We start from the raw sequence: 15,850 nt of genomic DNA, 5'->3' as shown, positions 1-15,850 counted from the left end.
AGAATGGAGATATTTCTTTACACAGATAGGGGTGTTGGAGCATGGGATACTTTCCCACCGAGAGTGGCTGAAGGAAATATTCTGCATCTTTCAAAGGGAAGGGCTATGGGGAGTGTAGGACAATGGGAATGGTTCAGAATGCACTGGCATACAGCCAATATTGCCACATAGGGCCAAACAGTCTCCTCTGCACTGTATTCATCCATATAGTTCAATAACTCAATATGAATCTTTTAAGAGAATAGTACATGCTAATACTTCTGCACAAAGAATTCTAGAGTTATAAAAGGCAGCTTAAAATCAGACTGAGCTGTTCATCGAATTTTCTTACAAGCCAAATTATAATCATCTAAAATATCACCAAAAAGGAATTCAATGCATTCTTGAAAAGTAAAAATCACCCGTAGGGCTGAGGAGGGGGTATTCAAAGAAGGGTTATAGGCACAATGGGTTGAATGGCTTCTTTCTGTGGTGTATGATTCAGTCCTCTTTCTCCCATTCTTCCTGCCAGAAAAGTTTGGTCCTCCATATCATCTCCTTCTTCACATCATTATATATAGTTTCTCAAGCAAATTCTTTTTAAAATTAAGAACACCAACAACAATTTATGGCATACAATGTCACTGCCTGTATAGAATGGTAGAATAATTAAAAAAACAGAACGAGGCCATTGGCTCATCATACCTGCGCTAGTCCTTTGGTAGAGCTATCCATTTGGCCTAACTCCCTCCTCTTTTCCATTGCCCAACAAACATTATCCCCTTCAAGTATTGTCCAATTCCCTTCTGAAAATTACTGAACAGACCTTTGAGGAGTTGATTCAAGATTGTAATAACTCACCATGTAAAGAAAATGATAGTTCATGGGCTATTGTTCAATTCTGGGCACTGCACTTCAGGAAGGATACAGTGGCATTTGAAATCAAAGCTAAAATAGTTAAAGTACGAGATCAGGCTTCATTGAGTAAAGATGATTCAGCTACAACCTGATCAGTGTTTAGAACATTAAAAGTATTTGATTGGATTAGATTCAGACAACCTCTGATGGGAAGGTAAAGTATTAGGGGGGCATTACCTTAAAATTAGAGGGTTGTCAGGAAACACTTCTTCACATAGGGAAATAGAAGTCTGTAATTCTCCTCCACCAAAAGGTTTGGATGCTGGGGAAATTGTGGCCTTCGAAGCTGAGCTCAACAGAATTTTGTTGGGTGAGGGTATCGAGGGACATGGAAACAAAGTGCATAAATGAAGTGGAGGTGAAAATCAAGTAACTAAATGATGAAGTAGACTCAGACAGGTGAATGATGTCCTCCTGTTCCAATGTTCCTGAACTATAATTAATCATAAACAACACTTCATCCCTTACTAACTAAAGATGACTGCAGTTTGGGGCCAATGTTCTGTGGAAGTGTATACACTTGCATGGAGCATTACAATGAACAGAAGGTTTTTTTTTAAAAAAAAAAATCAGTCTTAGAATGGAGCTTCCGTAGCAAGGATTACTCCTGAAAGATTTTGAGGTGATGGTGGCAAGTTGCATTCCTGAACAACTGCAGTTCATATGGTCCAACCACAATACTTGATCCTATAGTGGTTTACCACAACTGAATGGCTAGTTAGATCATTTCAAACAGCAGTTAAGAGTCAACCATAATGCTTTGCGTATGAAGTCAAAGCAGGTAAAGATGGTAGATTTCCTTTTCTAAAGGGCATTAATGAACCAGATGTGTTTCACAAGCATCTGCTAGTTTCTTGATTATTATTATTCAGGCAAGAGCTTTTTTGGTCAGGAATTTATTAAGTAAGTTTAAATTCACTCCCACTTGTCTCCAGAGAATTAGTCTGGGCCTCTGGATTACTAGCCCAGTAACATTACCATCACATAATTGTTCACCTGATTTAGTGCTCCATTACAACATAAATATACCTGGCATCTACTCCGGAGTAATAGTGAATGTTGGTTTTTTGGATTGGAGGAAGGTTTACAGTAGGAATCCCTTGGGGATCAGTATTAGATCCCCTCCTTGATGTAAAATAATGATCTAGGTTTTCATTTTTGGGAACAAATTAAAACTTTTCAAATATGCAGAACTTATAAGTACTATGAACCAAATGGAGGACATTGTTAATCTTTAACAGAGCATAGACAGCTCAATGGAATGAGTAGACAAGTGAGAGATGAATTTTAATACAGAGAAGTGAGCAATGATTCAACTCAGTAGGAAGAACAAAGACAGGCAATGGAACAATTCCAAAAGGAGTGCTGAAGTAGATGGACTTTGGATAGATGTACACAAATCACTGAAAGCAGCAGAGCAGGTTGAGAAACTGGCTCAAAAGGCATATGGATTCTGCATTTATATAAATAAGGGCATAGAGTACAGAAACAAGGAAGTTGTGTTATAAAACATTGACTCAGCTTCAACTGGGGTGTTGTGTCCTGTTCTGGGTGCCATTCTTCAGCAAGGATATGAAGGTATCAGTGAGGGTAGAGATAAGTTTCTTGAGAGTAGTTCCAGGTGTGGGGAACTTGAGTCATGGGGCCATTTTTGGAGAAGGAAAGGTACGGAATAGTTTTAATAGAGGTATTCAAAATCATGAGGTATCTGGACAGGACAAGGAGAAACTGTACCCATTGGTGGAGGGATTGAGAACCAGTATATACAGATTAAAGAGGTTTGGCAATAGAAGCAACAACAGCGAGGTAAAACTTTATGTTGTTAATCGTTAGGATCTGAAAAGCACTGCCTTAAAATGTGGTAGAGGCAGATTCAATTGGGACTTTGAAAAGTGAACTGAGTCATTATCCCAACAGAAGAAAATCAACAGGTCAATGCAGTAAAATCAGCTTAATAGATCTGGGGCAAATGCTCTTAGTGAGCTGATACAGACAGTATAGGCAGAATGGCCTCCTTTCACTGTATCTGTTCAGTGAACATCACAAGGAAGTAATTCACGACTAAGAAAGGTGCTGGATCTTTTACATTTGTCTGTGCAGTTTATAGTGAACTAAGAAAACAGAAATAGAAAATTTGGCAAGGGTGTTTGGGCTAGGTTTCCACCATGAAGCATGGCCATAACCTGTTTTGGAAAAAGGTGCTGGAATTTTCTGTGATGTACTGCAGCAATTGTGTTAATTCTTTGTACAAACTGTTGATTGCAAGTGGTGCCTGTGGTGAACCAGCAGTGATCTCAACAGGAGTCTGTTTAGCAAACATAATGCAGTAGTCACTTCAGGGAGTTTCCCAGCCAATGTGCTCAAGAATGCATCTTCAGAAAACTTGCATTTTGTGTTTGAAATTGTACTTAATATCATTTTACAAATATGAGCAACGCACCACCAGCAGAGAAATGTAGTGAAGCCTTAGGGACTGAAGATAGATATAGAATTTCACTTAGGCAAACGCACTGGAGCAGAAATGGATTCATTTCAATATGTATCCCGAGTAAAACTTATCATTTTAATTTGCTTTTGAATATACAGAATATTCCCCAGTCATAACTGCATTGCAATCAACACAAAACAGACTGGCAACGTAAACCCTCGCAATATATTCCATGATCACTGGACTAAAACTGTATCCAACACCCCATAATCACTGGACTAAATTGTATCCTGTGCCCCATTATCACTGGACTAAACCCATATCCCACTTTCCAGAATCACTGGATTAATGTGTGCTCCATGCTCTATAATCGTTGAACATGTATTCCAGCTCCTTCCAGCTCCATATTCACTGGACTAAATACATAGGAACACAAGGAGGCTATTCAGCCCATTGAGTTTTCTTGCTATTCAATGCAATCATGGCTGATCGAACATTTCAATATCTTTGATCCATCCTGTTCCATAACTCTGATTGCTGATTACCAGAAGCATGCAATCTCTACATTAAACATACTCAAAGATTGAGATTCTAAAATCTTATAAAGGTAGATAATTCCAAAGATTCACAACCTCCTCTGAGTAAAAGCTTTTCTCCTCATTTCAAACCTAAGAGGCATACCCCTTATTTCTAAATTGTGTCCCCAATTCAAGACTCCCCATCTGACAGAAACACCCTAACTGTATCAACCCTGTCTAAGTATTTTGTAAGTTTCAATGAGATCATGTCTCATTCATCAAAGCATCAAGAGAATACAGGCCCGGTTTGCCTGATCTCTCTTCATAGCACAGTTCCACCATCCTGGAAATAAGTCTGGTGAACCTTCACTGTCCTCCCTCTATGGCAGTGACATTGTGCATGAGATACAGAACAAAAATGCAACACTGCTCCAGGTGCAGTCTAACCAATCTCCTATACAAATTAAGCAAGACTTCACTACTCCTGTGCTCAAATTCTCTTGCAAAAAAAAGGGTAACATTCCAAGCCTTTCTAATGGTTTGATGCACCTGCACGTTAGCTTTCAGTTACATGTTCACAAAGATACCTAGGTCCTTTTGTGCATCTACACTTTTCAAACTCTTACCTTTAAAAGAACAACTCTGTACATTCAAAGTGGATTTTTTCACAATATTCTCCATATAGAGCATATATAGAATATCTCACACTAAAAATGGTACTGGTGTAAACCTGTATCCTACATTGCTGAATTACTGGAGTAAACTATGCCCTGTGACGTTTGGAAGATTACTCTGCAGCAATAAAATATTGTGTAACCAAGTCATTCTGTTGCCCACATTTTTGGAGGCACTGATTCATCGCGGTATCCAGTTTCATTAGCTCTAGGCACTTTCTGGTCCCAAAGCCGTGGCTATTCTTCACAGATATCTGAACACTACTTGCACTCAGTGTTGAAAGCACATTTGATAACTTCCTGATCTGACATCAACTCCTGCATACATTTCAGCAGGAACCACTGGACAGTGATCAGGAGTAAGAATCCCGGGTAATTGCTTCTTTGCAATGAAATGGCCAATGGTTCTGATTACGGCTCCTTATATTGCAGATTTGTGTGCATCGTGGATAGTTCCTTCTTTTCGCCAACGTAGAGCGCTACTGGAATGTGCTTTCAGATAGCGTGGAGGATGTTGACTCTAATTTTGACAAGAGGGTGGACTAGTTTTCCACTAAGGGCAGAAATACAACACGGAGAAGGCCAAGAGTTTTATAGAGAACACCTGGGCAAGGCATCCTGACTTGGAACTATATGCTCTTCCTGCCAGTTGTGAAATCAGGGAGCAGTCTAGTGTCCCTGACAACCACATCTGCAGGAAGTGTGACTAGCTGCAGCTCCTCACAGACCACATGGTTCAGTTGGAGGTGCAGCGGGACACATTGTGGTGCATACAGAGAGAGTGACAGACACTAGCTTTAGGGAGGTGGTCACACCACAGGTCCAGACAGATAGATGGGTGATTGCTAGGAGAGGCAGGCTGACAGTGCAGGAGTCTCCTGTAGATATTCTCCTTTCAAACAGGAATACTGTTTTAGGTACTGTTGTGGGGATAGCCTCTCAGGAGACGGTACAAGCAACAGCCAGGCCTGTGATACCACAACTGGTTCTGCTGTATAGCAGGGTGGGGCAAAGTCCAGGCAAGTGATAGTAGTAGGTGACTCAATAGTCAGGGGCACTATTTCTGTGGCGTTTCTGTGGCCGTGAATGAGGCTCAAGGATGGTACATTGTCTCCCTGGTGCCAGGGTCCTGTACGCCTCTGAGCGGGTATAGGACATGCTGAAATGGGAGGGAAAACAGACAGAAGTTATTGTCCACATTGGCATAAATGACATAGGTAGGAAGAGGGAAGAGGAAAGAAGTTCTGTGAAGACAATTCACGGAGTTAGGTAGGGAGCTAAAAAGCAGGAATACTAATCTCAGGATTACTACCCGTGCCACGGACTAGTGAGGCCAGGAACAGAGAGAGTACAATTGAACACGTGGCTACAGAGTTGGTGTAGGAGTGGGGGGTTAAATATATGGATCATTGGGATGTCTTCTGGGGAAGGTGGGACCTGTACAAGGAGGATGGGTTGCAGCTGAGCTGGAGAAGCACCAATATCTGGGCGGTAGGTTTGCTAGAGCTCTTCAGGAGGGTTTAAACTACTGTGGCAGGGGGGTGGGAACCGGAACAACAGGCCAGTAAGTGCAGGTACTCGGGACAAAGGAGATACCGAGATATGCATAGCGCAGAGTAAGAGCAAGCAGAGAGAAGTCATGGGGCTCAGAGGGACTGGAGGTTTGGAGTGCATATACTTCAATGCAAGTGTAACAGGTAAGGCAGATGAACTAAGAGCTTGGATTACTGCATGGAATTATGATGTTAATGCCATTACAGAGACATGGTTAAAAAAGGGGCAGGACTGGCAGCTTAACATTCTCGGATATTTTAGATGGGACAGAAAGGGGTGGGGGGAGTTGCATTGCTGATTAGGGATCACATCACAGCTGTGTTGAGGGAGGATACATCGGAGGGATCTTGCAGTGAGGCATTATGGGTGGAGCTCAGGAATAGGAAGGGTAAAATCACGATGTTGGGAGTTTTTTATAGACCTCCCAACAGCCCATGTGAGACAGAGGAGTAGATATGTAGTCAGATACTGCAAAAGTGTGAAAAAAGCAGGTAGTTGTGGTGGGTGACTTCAACTTTCCTCTTATTGACTGCGACTCCCTTAGAGCCAAGGGCTCGGATGGAGAGCAATTTGTTAGCTGTGTCCAGGAGGGCTTTTTGAGGCAGTACAGGAGGCCATACTACACTTGGTCCTAGGGAATGAGCCAGGACAGGTGACTGATGTTTCAGTAGGAGAGCATTTCAGGCTGAGTGACCATAACTCCATAAGATTTCAAGTAGTCATGGACAAGAGTCCCTGGGTGAGGGTGCTTAATGGGGCAAGGGCCAATTATATCCAAATTAGATAGGAACTGGAGAATGTGGATTGGGAGCAGTTATTTGAGGGCAAATCTATGTCTGGCACGGGGGAGGCTTTTAAAGACCAGTTGATTAAAGTGCAGGACATACATGTCTCTGAAAAACTGAAGGATAGGAATGGCAGAATTGAGGAACCAAGGGAAATTGTAAGCTTAGTCAAAAGCAAAAAGGAAGCATACGATAAGTCTAAGCAACTACAAACGGATGAACCCCTTAAGAAATATAGAGGAATTAGGAAGGAACTTAGGCGGGAAATTAGGAAGGCTAAAAGGGGCCATGAAATGTCTTAAGCAAACAGAATCAAGGAGAATTCCAAGGCTTTTTATGCATATATTAAAAGAGAAAGGGTAGCAAGGGAAGTGGTAGGCCCACTCAAGGACAAAGGAGGGAAGTTATGCGTGGAGCCACAGGAAGTGGGAAAGATCCTTAATAAATATTTTATATCAGTATTCACCAAGGAGAAGGACATGACTGATGTTGAGGTCAGGGAGTGTGTAAATATTCTAGAGAATATCAATATATTGAAGTTTTGGGTATCCTAAATTGCATTAAGGTAAACAAGATCCCAGGGGAAGATGGGATCTATCCCAGGTTGCTGCAAGAGGCAAGGGAAGTAGTAGCTGGGGCATTAATAGATACCTTCACATCCTCTTTGACCACAGGCGAAGATCAGAGGACTGGAGATTAGCCAATGTTGTTCCCTTGTTTAAGAAAGGATGCAGGGGTAATCCAGGAAATTATAGGCGGTGAGCCTGACTCTGTGGTGGGGAAGCTCTTGGAGAAGATACTAAGGGACAGGATATATGCACATTTGGCAGAAAATGGACTAGTTAGTGACAGGCAGCATGGTTTTGTACGGGGAAGGTCATGCCTCACCAACCTGATTGGATTTTTTGAAGAGGTGACAAAGATAATTTGAGGAGGGAAAGGCTGTGAATGTATTTTATATGGACTTCAGTAAGGCATTTGATAAAGTCCCACATGGCAGGTTGGTACAAAAACTAAAATCACATGGGATTCAGGGTGGGCCGGCTAGACGGACACAAAACTGGCTTGGTCATAGAAGACAGAGGGTAGCAGTGGAAGGGTGTTTTTCAGAATAGAGACTGGTAACTAGTGGTGTTCCACAGGGATCAGTCCTAGGTCCTCTGTTGTTTGTAGTATATATAAAAATGATCTGAAGGAAAATGTGGGTGGTTTAACTAGTAATTTTACAGCTGACACGAAGATTAGTAGAGTTGCTGATAGTGCCGATGATCGATTGTGAAAGTATACAGCAGGATATAGATGGATTGGTGACTTGGGCACAGAAATGGCAGATGGAGTTTAATCCAGACAAACGCGAGGTGATGCATTTTGGAGGATCAAATTTGGGTGTGAATTATGCCGTAAATGGCAGAACCCTTAGGAACATTAACATACAGACAGATCTGGACATGCAGGTCCACAGTTCCCTAGAAGTGGCAACACAGTTGGCCAAAGTGATTAAGAAGGCATATGGCATGCTTGCCTTCATTGGCTGGGGCATAGAGTACAAGAGTTAGCAAACCATGTTGCAGCTATATAAAACCCTTGAGGTTGTATTTGGATTATTGTGTGCAGTTTTGGATGCCACACTACCAGAAGGACATGGAAGTTTTGGAGACAGTGCAGAGAAGGTTCACCAAGATGTTGCCGACCGAGGGCTCTGGCTAGGAGGGAAGATTAAAAAGGCTAGGATTGTTTTCACTGGAACGGTGATAGCCGAGAGGAGACCGGATAGAGGTCTACAAAATTATGAGAGGCATAGATAGGCTACATAGTCAGAGGCTTTTTCCCAGGGTTGAAGTTTCAATTACAAGGGAGCACAGGTTCAAGGTGAAAGGGTGAAAGTTTAAGGGAAATGTGCGAGGGAGTTTTTTTCAGACAGAGTGGTAAGAGCCTGGAATGCACTGCCAGACAAGGTGGTGGAGCAGGCAAGTTGACGACAGTTAAGAGGCATCTGGATGGTTACATGAATAGGGAGGGAATAGAGGGATACGGACCGAATAAGGTTGGAGGTTTGTTTTTTAGTTTAGTCAGGGCATGATGATCGGCACAGGCTTGGAGGGCCGAAAGGCCTGTTCCTGTGCTGTACTTCTCTCTTCTTCTTTTGTTCTATGTTCTTCCTGTCAAAGTCGCCCTCAATCAGAATGAAGCAACACTGAAAGTTTTGATTCAAATTCATGAAGGCTCTTAACAGACTAGACAGAAGACTAAAGAGATTTTAAAAAAAAGACATGAAAGGCAAATTTTTTACACAGAAGGTTGTTTGCATGTGGTATGAACTTACTGAGGAAGTGGTGGATGTGGGTACTGTTACAACATTTAAAAGGCACTTGGATAAGTACATGAATAGGAAAAGTTTGGAGATGAGAGCCAGGAACAGATGGGTGGGACTAGTTTAGTTTGGGATTATGTTCAACATAGACTGGTTGGACCAAAAGGTCTGTCTGTGCTGTATGACTTTGACTCTGAGGAGGAACTGTTTCCACTGGCAGTAGGGTCAGTAACTTGAAGAAGGAGACCAAAGATAACTCCCAAGAAGATCAGAGAGATGATATGAGGAGGAGAACACTACTCAAAATTAATATTCTGCAAAGAACTAGAAAAAGATAAACAAGAGACTGAACGAGCCTTATCTGTCTTTCAATACAATTGCACCTGATCCACGGCTTCAAATTCACTTTCCTGCCTACTCCCAATTCCCTAAGAGATCAAAGGTCTGTACGTGCCACATTACACGACAGGACATCCACAACGCTCTGGTGTAGAGAATTCCAAAGATCCCATAGCCCTTTTAGTGAAGTAATTTCTCCTCATCTCAGTACTAAGATATTGGTCTCCTTATTCTGGGGCCATGATGCCTTCTTAAGATTCCCCAACTGGTGAAAACAATTGCCAAGCAAGATGTAAGCTATCAAGCCCTCTCAGAATCTTGGATGTTTAGCTGAAATTCTCTCTTCTTCTAAACTCCAAATAATATCCCCCAATTTACGCAGCTTCTCAACACCCCCTCATCCTCTGAATTGGTTCAGTAAACTTGGCTGTACAAACTTCAGTACAAATATATAGACTTGAAGAGAAAACATTTTCAGGTCTATGGAAGAGTGTGAGCAATTAGATAGCATGTTTAAAAAAAGCCAGCACAGAAACAATGGGACAAGTGGCCTTCTGGACTAAAAAAATTCTATGATTCAGGCTTGGTGGACCAGGCAGATTTTTCTTGCCATCATATATTTCTATTAGAATAGAGCTACTGGGGAAGTTGGAGTTTGATTAATATATATATACAGTGTAACAAGTTGGAATGTAGCATGAAATTTCAGCCAATAACCAGAAAATTTGTAGTCAAACTCAAAACAATCTGTTCTGTTTGACAGCTCACTGACACATTGTATCTAATTCCACCCAGGTTACTCACCTGCCCTCTGGAAATGTGTCATTCTCTCCGAATGACGGGCACTTTCAGCTTCCAGTGAGTTTAGCTCGAGGTGGTGACTGCTGAGGATCTCAAACAGACGGATTGCGTCGCTATGCTCAAACTCTCGTTGAAACCCCAGCAGCAGCCACCTGCCAACAGGAAAGGCAGGTCAGTCCCAAAGGGATACAGTAGAATAGGTTGTTAGCCCACTTTTATTTAAAACTGTCATTACAGAGTTTCACAAGACAAACAGGCCATTCAGACCAACTGGTCTGTGGGTGATAATTCGGATTGTGGCTCCTATATTGTAGGTTTGAGTGCATTGTGAATAACGCCTTCTTTTCTCCAGAGAATAGGGAGTCTCTGAAATGTGCTTTCAGCTAGAATGGTGAATGTTGACTGACTTTGAGAGGAAGGTGGACTAGGTTTGGACCAGGGCAGAGACCTCAACCTAGAGACAGCCACAAGTCTTTATAGAAAATACTTGGGCAATGTAGAATTCCATCCATGACACACACCATCATGACTTGGAGTAATACCACTTGAAACTATACCTTGCCTCTCAAAGTCACCCTCAATCAGAACTAACCAATACTGAACTTTTTGATTCAAAGTCATGAAGGCTCTTGATAGGAACTGTGTCCACTGGTAGTAAGGTCAGTAACCTGAGGAAGATGACTTAAGATAACTTGTAAAAGGACCCTCCTCTCATCCTATGTCTTATTTCTTTTTCTCCCAAACACATCTCATTTCTGTTTCAATTGTCTCCTGTGATAGAGAGTTCCACATTCTCCGGGTAAAGTGGTTTCCTCTGAATTCTCTACTGAATTTAATACAGACCAGTTTATAACATTGACTCCTAGATCGGATCTCCCTCAAGTTGAAACCTATTTTTTTTTTCTACACTATCAAGCCCTTCAAAATCTTGATAAGGTTTGGAAGTGACATTAGGAGTGGGACTGCTTCCTGATTATTGATTAGTGAATCCAGAAGATGGCTCACAACTACCACCTTCTAAAAGGGCAATAAGGATGGGTGTCAGTGATGCCAACATCCTGTGAAAGAATAAAAAAAAGAGACTAAGTATTAGCACACTCAAGGAGTTGAACAACATCCAGAATAAAACAGCCTGCTTGATTGACAGCTCAGCCATCACCTTAAACACAACTCTCTTCACCATCATTGAAAAACAGGAAGCCTAAGGAGCTAATTAGTTTTTTTTTCACACCTGCCAGAAGTCCAGGAGAGACCTTTCCTATTTTAAGGAAGCAGTTAAGTTCTTTTCCTGTGTCTTTTACACATTCAATCTCAGTGATGAAAGCTCTTTAGTGAACTGATGGATCTTATTAACCTCCCCGAGAGTACCAGTCCATTTGTTGGAGGTGATGTGCTCTGACACAGTATGCAGCGACCATGAACTTAGACTAGCATGTCAAACTCAGTCAGAGGTTTATTAGCAGCCAAATGGGAAAGAGAAGGTGAACAGAACGTGTTCTCACCATAGTTTACAATGCTGGCTCAATATCAAAAGGCTTATTTAAAATAAACATCAGAAAAAGTTTTGCTCTGAGAACGTGGGTTTGATCTTGCATGAAATGGCAGTGGTTTTCATGACACTTAAGGATTTGACAATAGTGATTATATTCTTGTATGGATGCACAAAATGTCCCTATCAAGTTCCTTCCCATTGTCTGGAATATAATATTACTCAGGTCTTTATTATGGTTTTGAATACACTGCCTTAAAAAGGTTGCTGGAAGCAAAGTCAGTTGCAACTTTGAAGCAAAAAAACTTAAAATTTGTATGGTGTCTTTATTTTATAATGCTCCTTGAGACATTATAAAGTATGATAAAGAGCCACAAATGAAGCTATTAGATCAGATGATCAATAGCTCGTTTAAAGAAACATTTTAAACTACCTCAGAAGAAGAAAGCAAAATAGAAAGGTGGGAAGGCATAGGGAGCTTGGAGCCAACGCAACTGAAGACTTGATTAGCAATGGTGGAGCAATTGAAATCAGGATGCATTAGAGGCTAGAATTAGAGGAGTTCAGAATCTGAGGTTTGACAGTCTAAAGGAGGTTACAGAGGTTGGGTGGGGACAGAACAAACAGCTTACAATTAAAAACTAAGAAAAACTAAAACTGAGCAGTGAGGATCTGGAAAGGAAGGCCTAAGACAGTGGTGGAGACAGGTTCCATTGTCATCTCCAAAGTGGGAACTGTACAAGCACCTGAAGGGCATCCAATTTGCAAGGACAGGAGAGCAGGATGAATTAAATTGTTCTTGCAGATAGGGGGCACCGGCCTTGTGGGTGAAATGTGCCTTAACCATTCTCTGTTAAGCCTTCTCTTTTCTAGAGAAAAGAGCCCTAGTCTGTTCAATTTTTACTGATAGTTTAAAACTAAGTTCAGTTACTGTCCTTCACAGATACCCCAATTTGACTCTCCAACATTACTTAACCACTGAAAGGGTGAACATGGGACAATTGGAAGCTGATTCAGCTCCTCAAACCTGTTGTACCACCACATAATGAGATCCTTGTTTACTTCCATCTATCCGCCCTGTTTCTCTAACGTTTAATACCTTTCCGCAACAAAAATCAAACAAATCTCAGTTTTGAAACATTCAATTGACTCCCAGCCTCAACAGCTCTGTCAGGGAGAGAGTTACAGATTTCTACTCCTCTTGGTGTGAAGAAGTACTTCCTGACATCACCATGAAAGGCCTGGTTCTAACTTTAACATTACGTCCCTTCTTGCCCAGAGGGGATTGTTTCTTTCCATCTACCCTATTAAATCCTTTAACCATCTTACTAACATCCCAATCCAATCACTCCTTAATACCCACAGGTAAACTTTAACTTTCTCCATAACGTCCACTATTCTACAGTCTCTCTGAACAGTGTTGAGAAGTGAAGCCTCGATTAGTTTTTGAACGAGGGGCAGCCTTTCTGGGAACTGATGTCTTTTTCTTAGAAAGGAGAATGGTTTACGGCTGTAACTTGGAGATTTTCAGCTCACCAGAGATGAAAGGAGGGCTAGAACCACAAAGTCAAAAAAACAGCCAACATTTCTGACGAGGAAAGGTGTGGTGAAGCATCTATTACCTTACCTGTGGCAGAAGGTGAGTCCATTCATACCATCCCTCAGGAGGTGAGTGTAAAGTTGCGAGTCAAGTTCCTTTAGGAGTTGCTCCTCAAGTCCTGGACAACCATGAAGTACATTATAGTTAATTATTACAAACAAAATTAAAACAAAAAAATGCTGTGACCAAAAACACATCTTGGCTCATCGGTGGAAGCCCCTCAGGCTATATCAACATCCTGGGACGGTGTCACTGACCAGACAGTGAACTGGAGTAGTCGTAAATACTGTGGCTCCAAGTACAGGTCAGAGACCAGGAATGCTGCAGCAAGTAACTCACCACCTAACTCTCCAAAGCAGACCCACCATCCATAAGGCACATGTCAGGAGTGTGATAGAACACTTCCCATTTGCCTAAGTGAGTGCAGATCTAACAACACAAGAAGCTTGACACCATCCAGACAGAGCAGCCTGCTTAGTTGGCATTTCCCTCCCTCCACCATCAATACTCAGCAGCACTTTCCAAGCTACGAGCACTACCGCTTAGAAGGACAAGGTCAGCAGATATATGAGAACACCACCACCTTCTAAGTTTCCCTCCAAGTCACACACCATTCCTTCACAGTTGCTGGGTCAAAATCCTCAAAACTTCCTCCCTAACAGCATTGAGAGTCTATCTACACACAATGGATTGCAGTGGTTTAAATCGACAGCTCACCACTATCTTCTCAAGGGCAACTAATGATGGGCAACAAATGTTGGCCCAACCAGAAGCATCCACACTTCATTAATGAATAAAAGAAAAACTTTACACCCAATGAAGTACTTTTTGGACCGTAATCAACCGTAATCACTGTTGCAATGTAGGAAACCCAGCAGACAACGCACACAGCAAACTTCCACAATCCACATGATCATCAGTTTTTTGTGATGTTGTTCAAGATAATAAACACTGCACAGGGCACCGAGAAAACTCTCATTCTCTTATTTGAAGTAGTGGTATAGGGTCTTCTACTTCCACCAGACCAGACGGAGGGGACTTGGTTTACTATCTCATCAAAAGATCATAGATCACAGAATCCCTACAGTGCCAAACAAGGGCATTCAGCCCATCAAGTCTGTACCAACCCTCTGAACAGCACCCCACCCTATCTCCATTGTCCCACATTAACCATGGCCAATTCACCCAGCCTGCACATCTTTGGACTGTGGGAGGAAATCGGAGCATCTAGAGGAAACCCACACAGACACTGGAAGAACATGCCAACTCCACACAGACTATCACCCAAGGCTGAAATCCAACCCGGGTCCCTGGTCAAGTGAGGCTGCAGTGCTTACCATTGTGCTAGGCACCTCCAATTGTGCAGCACTTCCTCAGTACAGCACTAGTGTATCAGCTTTGATCTTTGGGCTCATATCTTGGGAGTTGGATTTGGACTCAAAACACTATAATTCAGGGATGAACATCTTACCAAGTGTGCCACAGATGATGACTGTGAAGTGTGGCCTGCAAATCAGTACAGCATACAAAACAAGCCTATTTTACCATCTGCAAAAATAGTGTTTGTGCATCTACTTGGTACAAGATTACACCACCCCCTCTTTCAGTTTCATCATTCTGTACTCATTAGTAGTCAGCTTCAATTTTTTACCCCATAAATGGATGTTTTGCTTACCGATATCATATAACTGAGCACATGGGATCAAGCAGGAAATAGGGGCTGTGTGGAGAAAATGCACAGGAGTTTAAGATATGCCTATGTTTTGTGTCAGATGTTAATGTTATTTAAAATGACCACGTACACCCATACAAGTGTTTTTTTTACGCTTGATATAAAGTCATTCCTCATTTTTGAAGTGATTTATGAGGCTTCAAAGGTCAATTTATATGCTAGCATCTACAGAAGCTTAAGATTTAGAACTGGATCTCTTCTCTTTTTCCACCCTTGCCCCCACCCTCAGGCAGAGAACAAAAAAGTTAATTAAAATAAATTTCCACAGCACAGTTTTATTTTCTTGTATAGAGGCTATTCTCTCTCAGGAAAAAAAAATCATGAGATTTTAAAATTCTCATCCTTGTTTTAAAATCCTGCCATGGCTTTCTCCTTTCTATCTCTAATCTCCTCCAACCCCAAAACCCTCCATGCGGTGTGTGTTCCTTTAACACTGACATCTTGCGCAATCCAATTTTAATTGCTCCTCAATTAGTGACAATGTTTTCATCGCCTAGGTCCCAAGCTCTGGGATTTTGATCATCTGGCCTAATGTCCTCTATGTGGTTCTGAATTACGTTTCAGTTTATAACACTTCCAATACTGCAATGGGATGTTTGTACCACATTAAAAGTGTTATACAAATATAAAGCTGTTTTCTTCTTGAAATATGATGAAAGGCTGACACTTAGCATTGGCTATAAAACATAGAAAATTGGAGCAGGTTGGACATTCGGTCCTTT

At 41.7% G+C, this 15,850-nt stretch overlaps 1 protein-coding gene across 3 annotated transcripts in view; it reads right to left on the bottom strand.

The window, feature by feature from the left end:
* Nucleotides 1-15,850, bottom strand: part of si:dkey-238d18.4 (rab GTPase-activating protein 22) — a 61,688-nt gene that overhangs the window by 4,421 nt on the left and 41,417 nt on the right. For all 3 annotated transcript variants that reach the window (XM_020513857.2, XM_048593006.1, XM_048593014.1), the window contains 2 exons: nt 13,424-13,514; nt 10,311-10,459 (listed from right to left, as the gene is read on the bottom strand). In XM_020513857.2, coding sequence (XP_020369446.1) covers nt 10,311-10,459; nt 13,424-13,514 — 240 coding nt within the window. The remainder of the gene's footprint in view (nt 1-10,310; nt 10,460-13,423; nt 13,515-15,850) is intronic.

Source organism: Rhincodon typus, chromosome 3, assembly GCF_021869965.1.
Source record: "Rhincodon typus isolate 14 chromosome 3, sRhiTyp1.1, whole genome shotgun sequence".
Classification (NCBI taxonomy): Eukaryota; Metazoa; Chordata; class Chondrichthyes; order Orectolobiformes; family Rhincodontidae; genus Rhincodon; species Rhincodon typus.
This window is presented reverse-complemented; position numbering and strand designations above follow the sequence as displayed.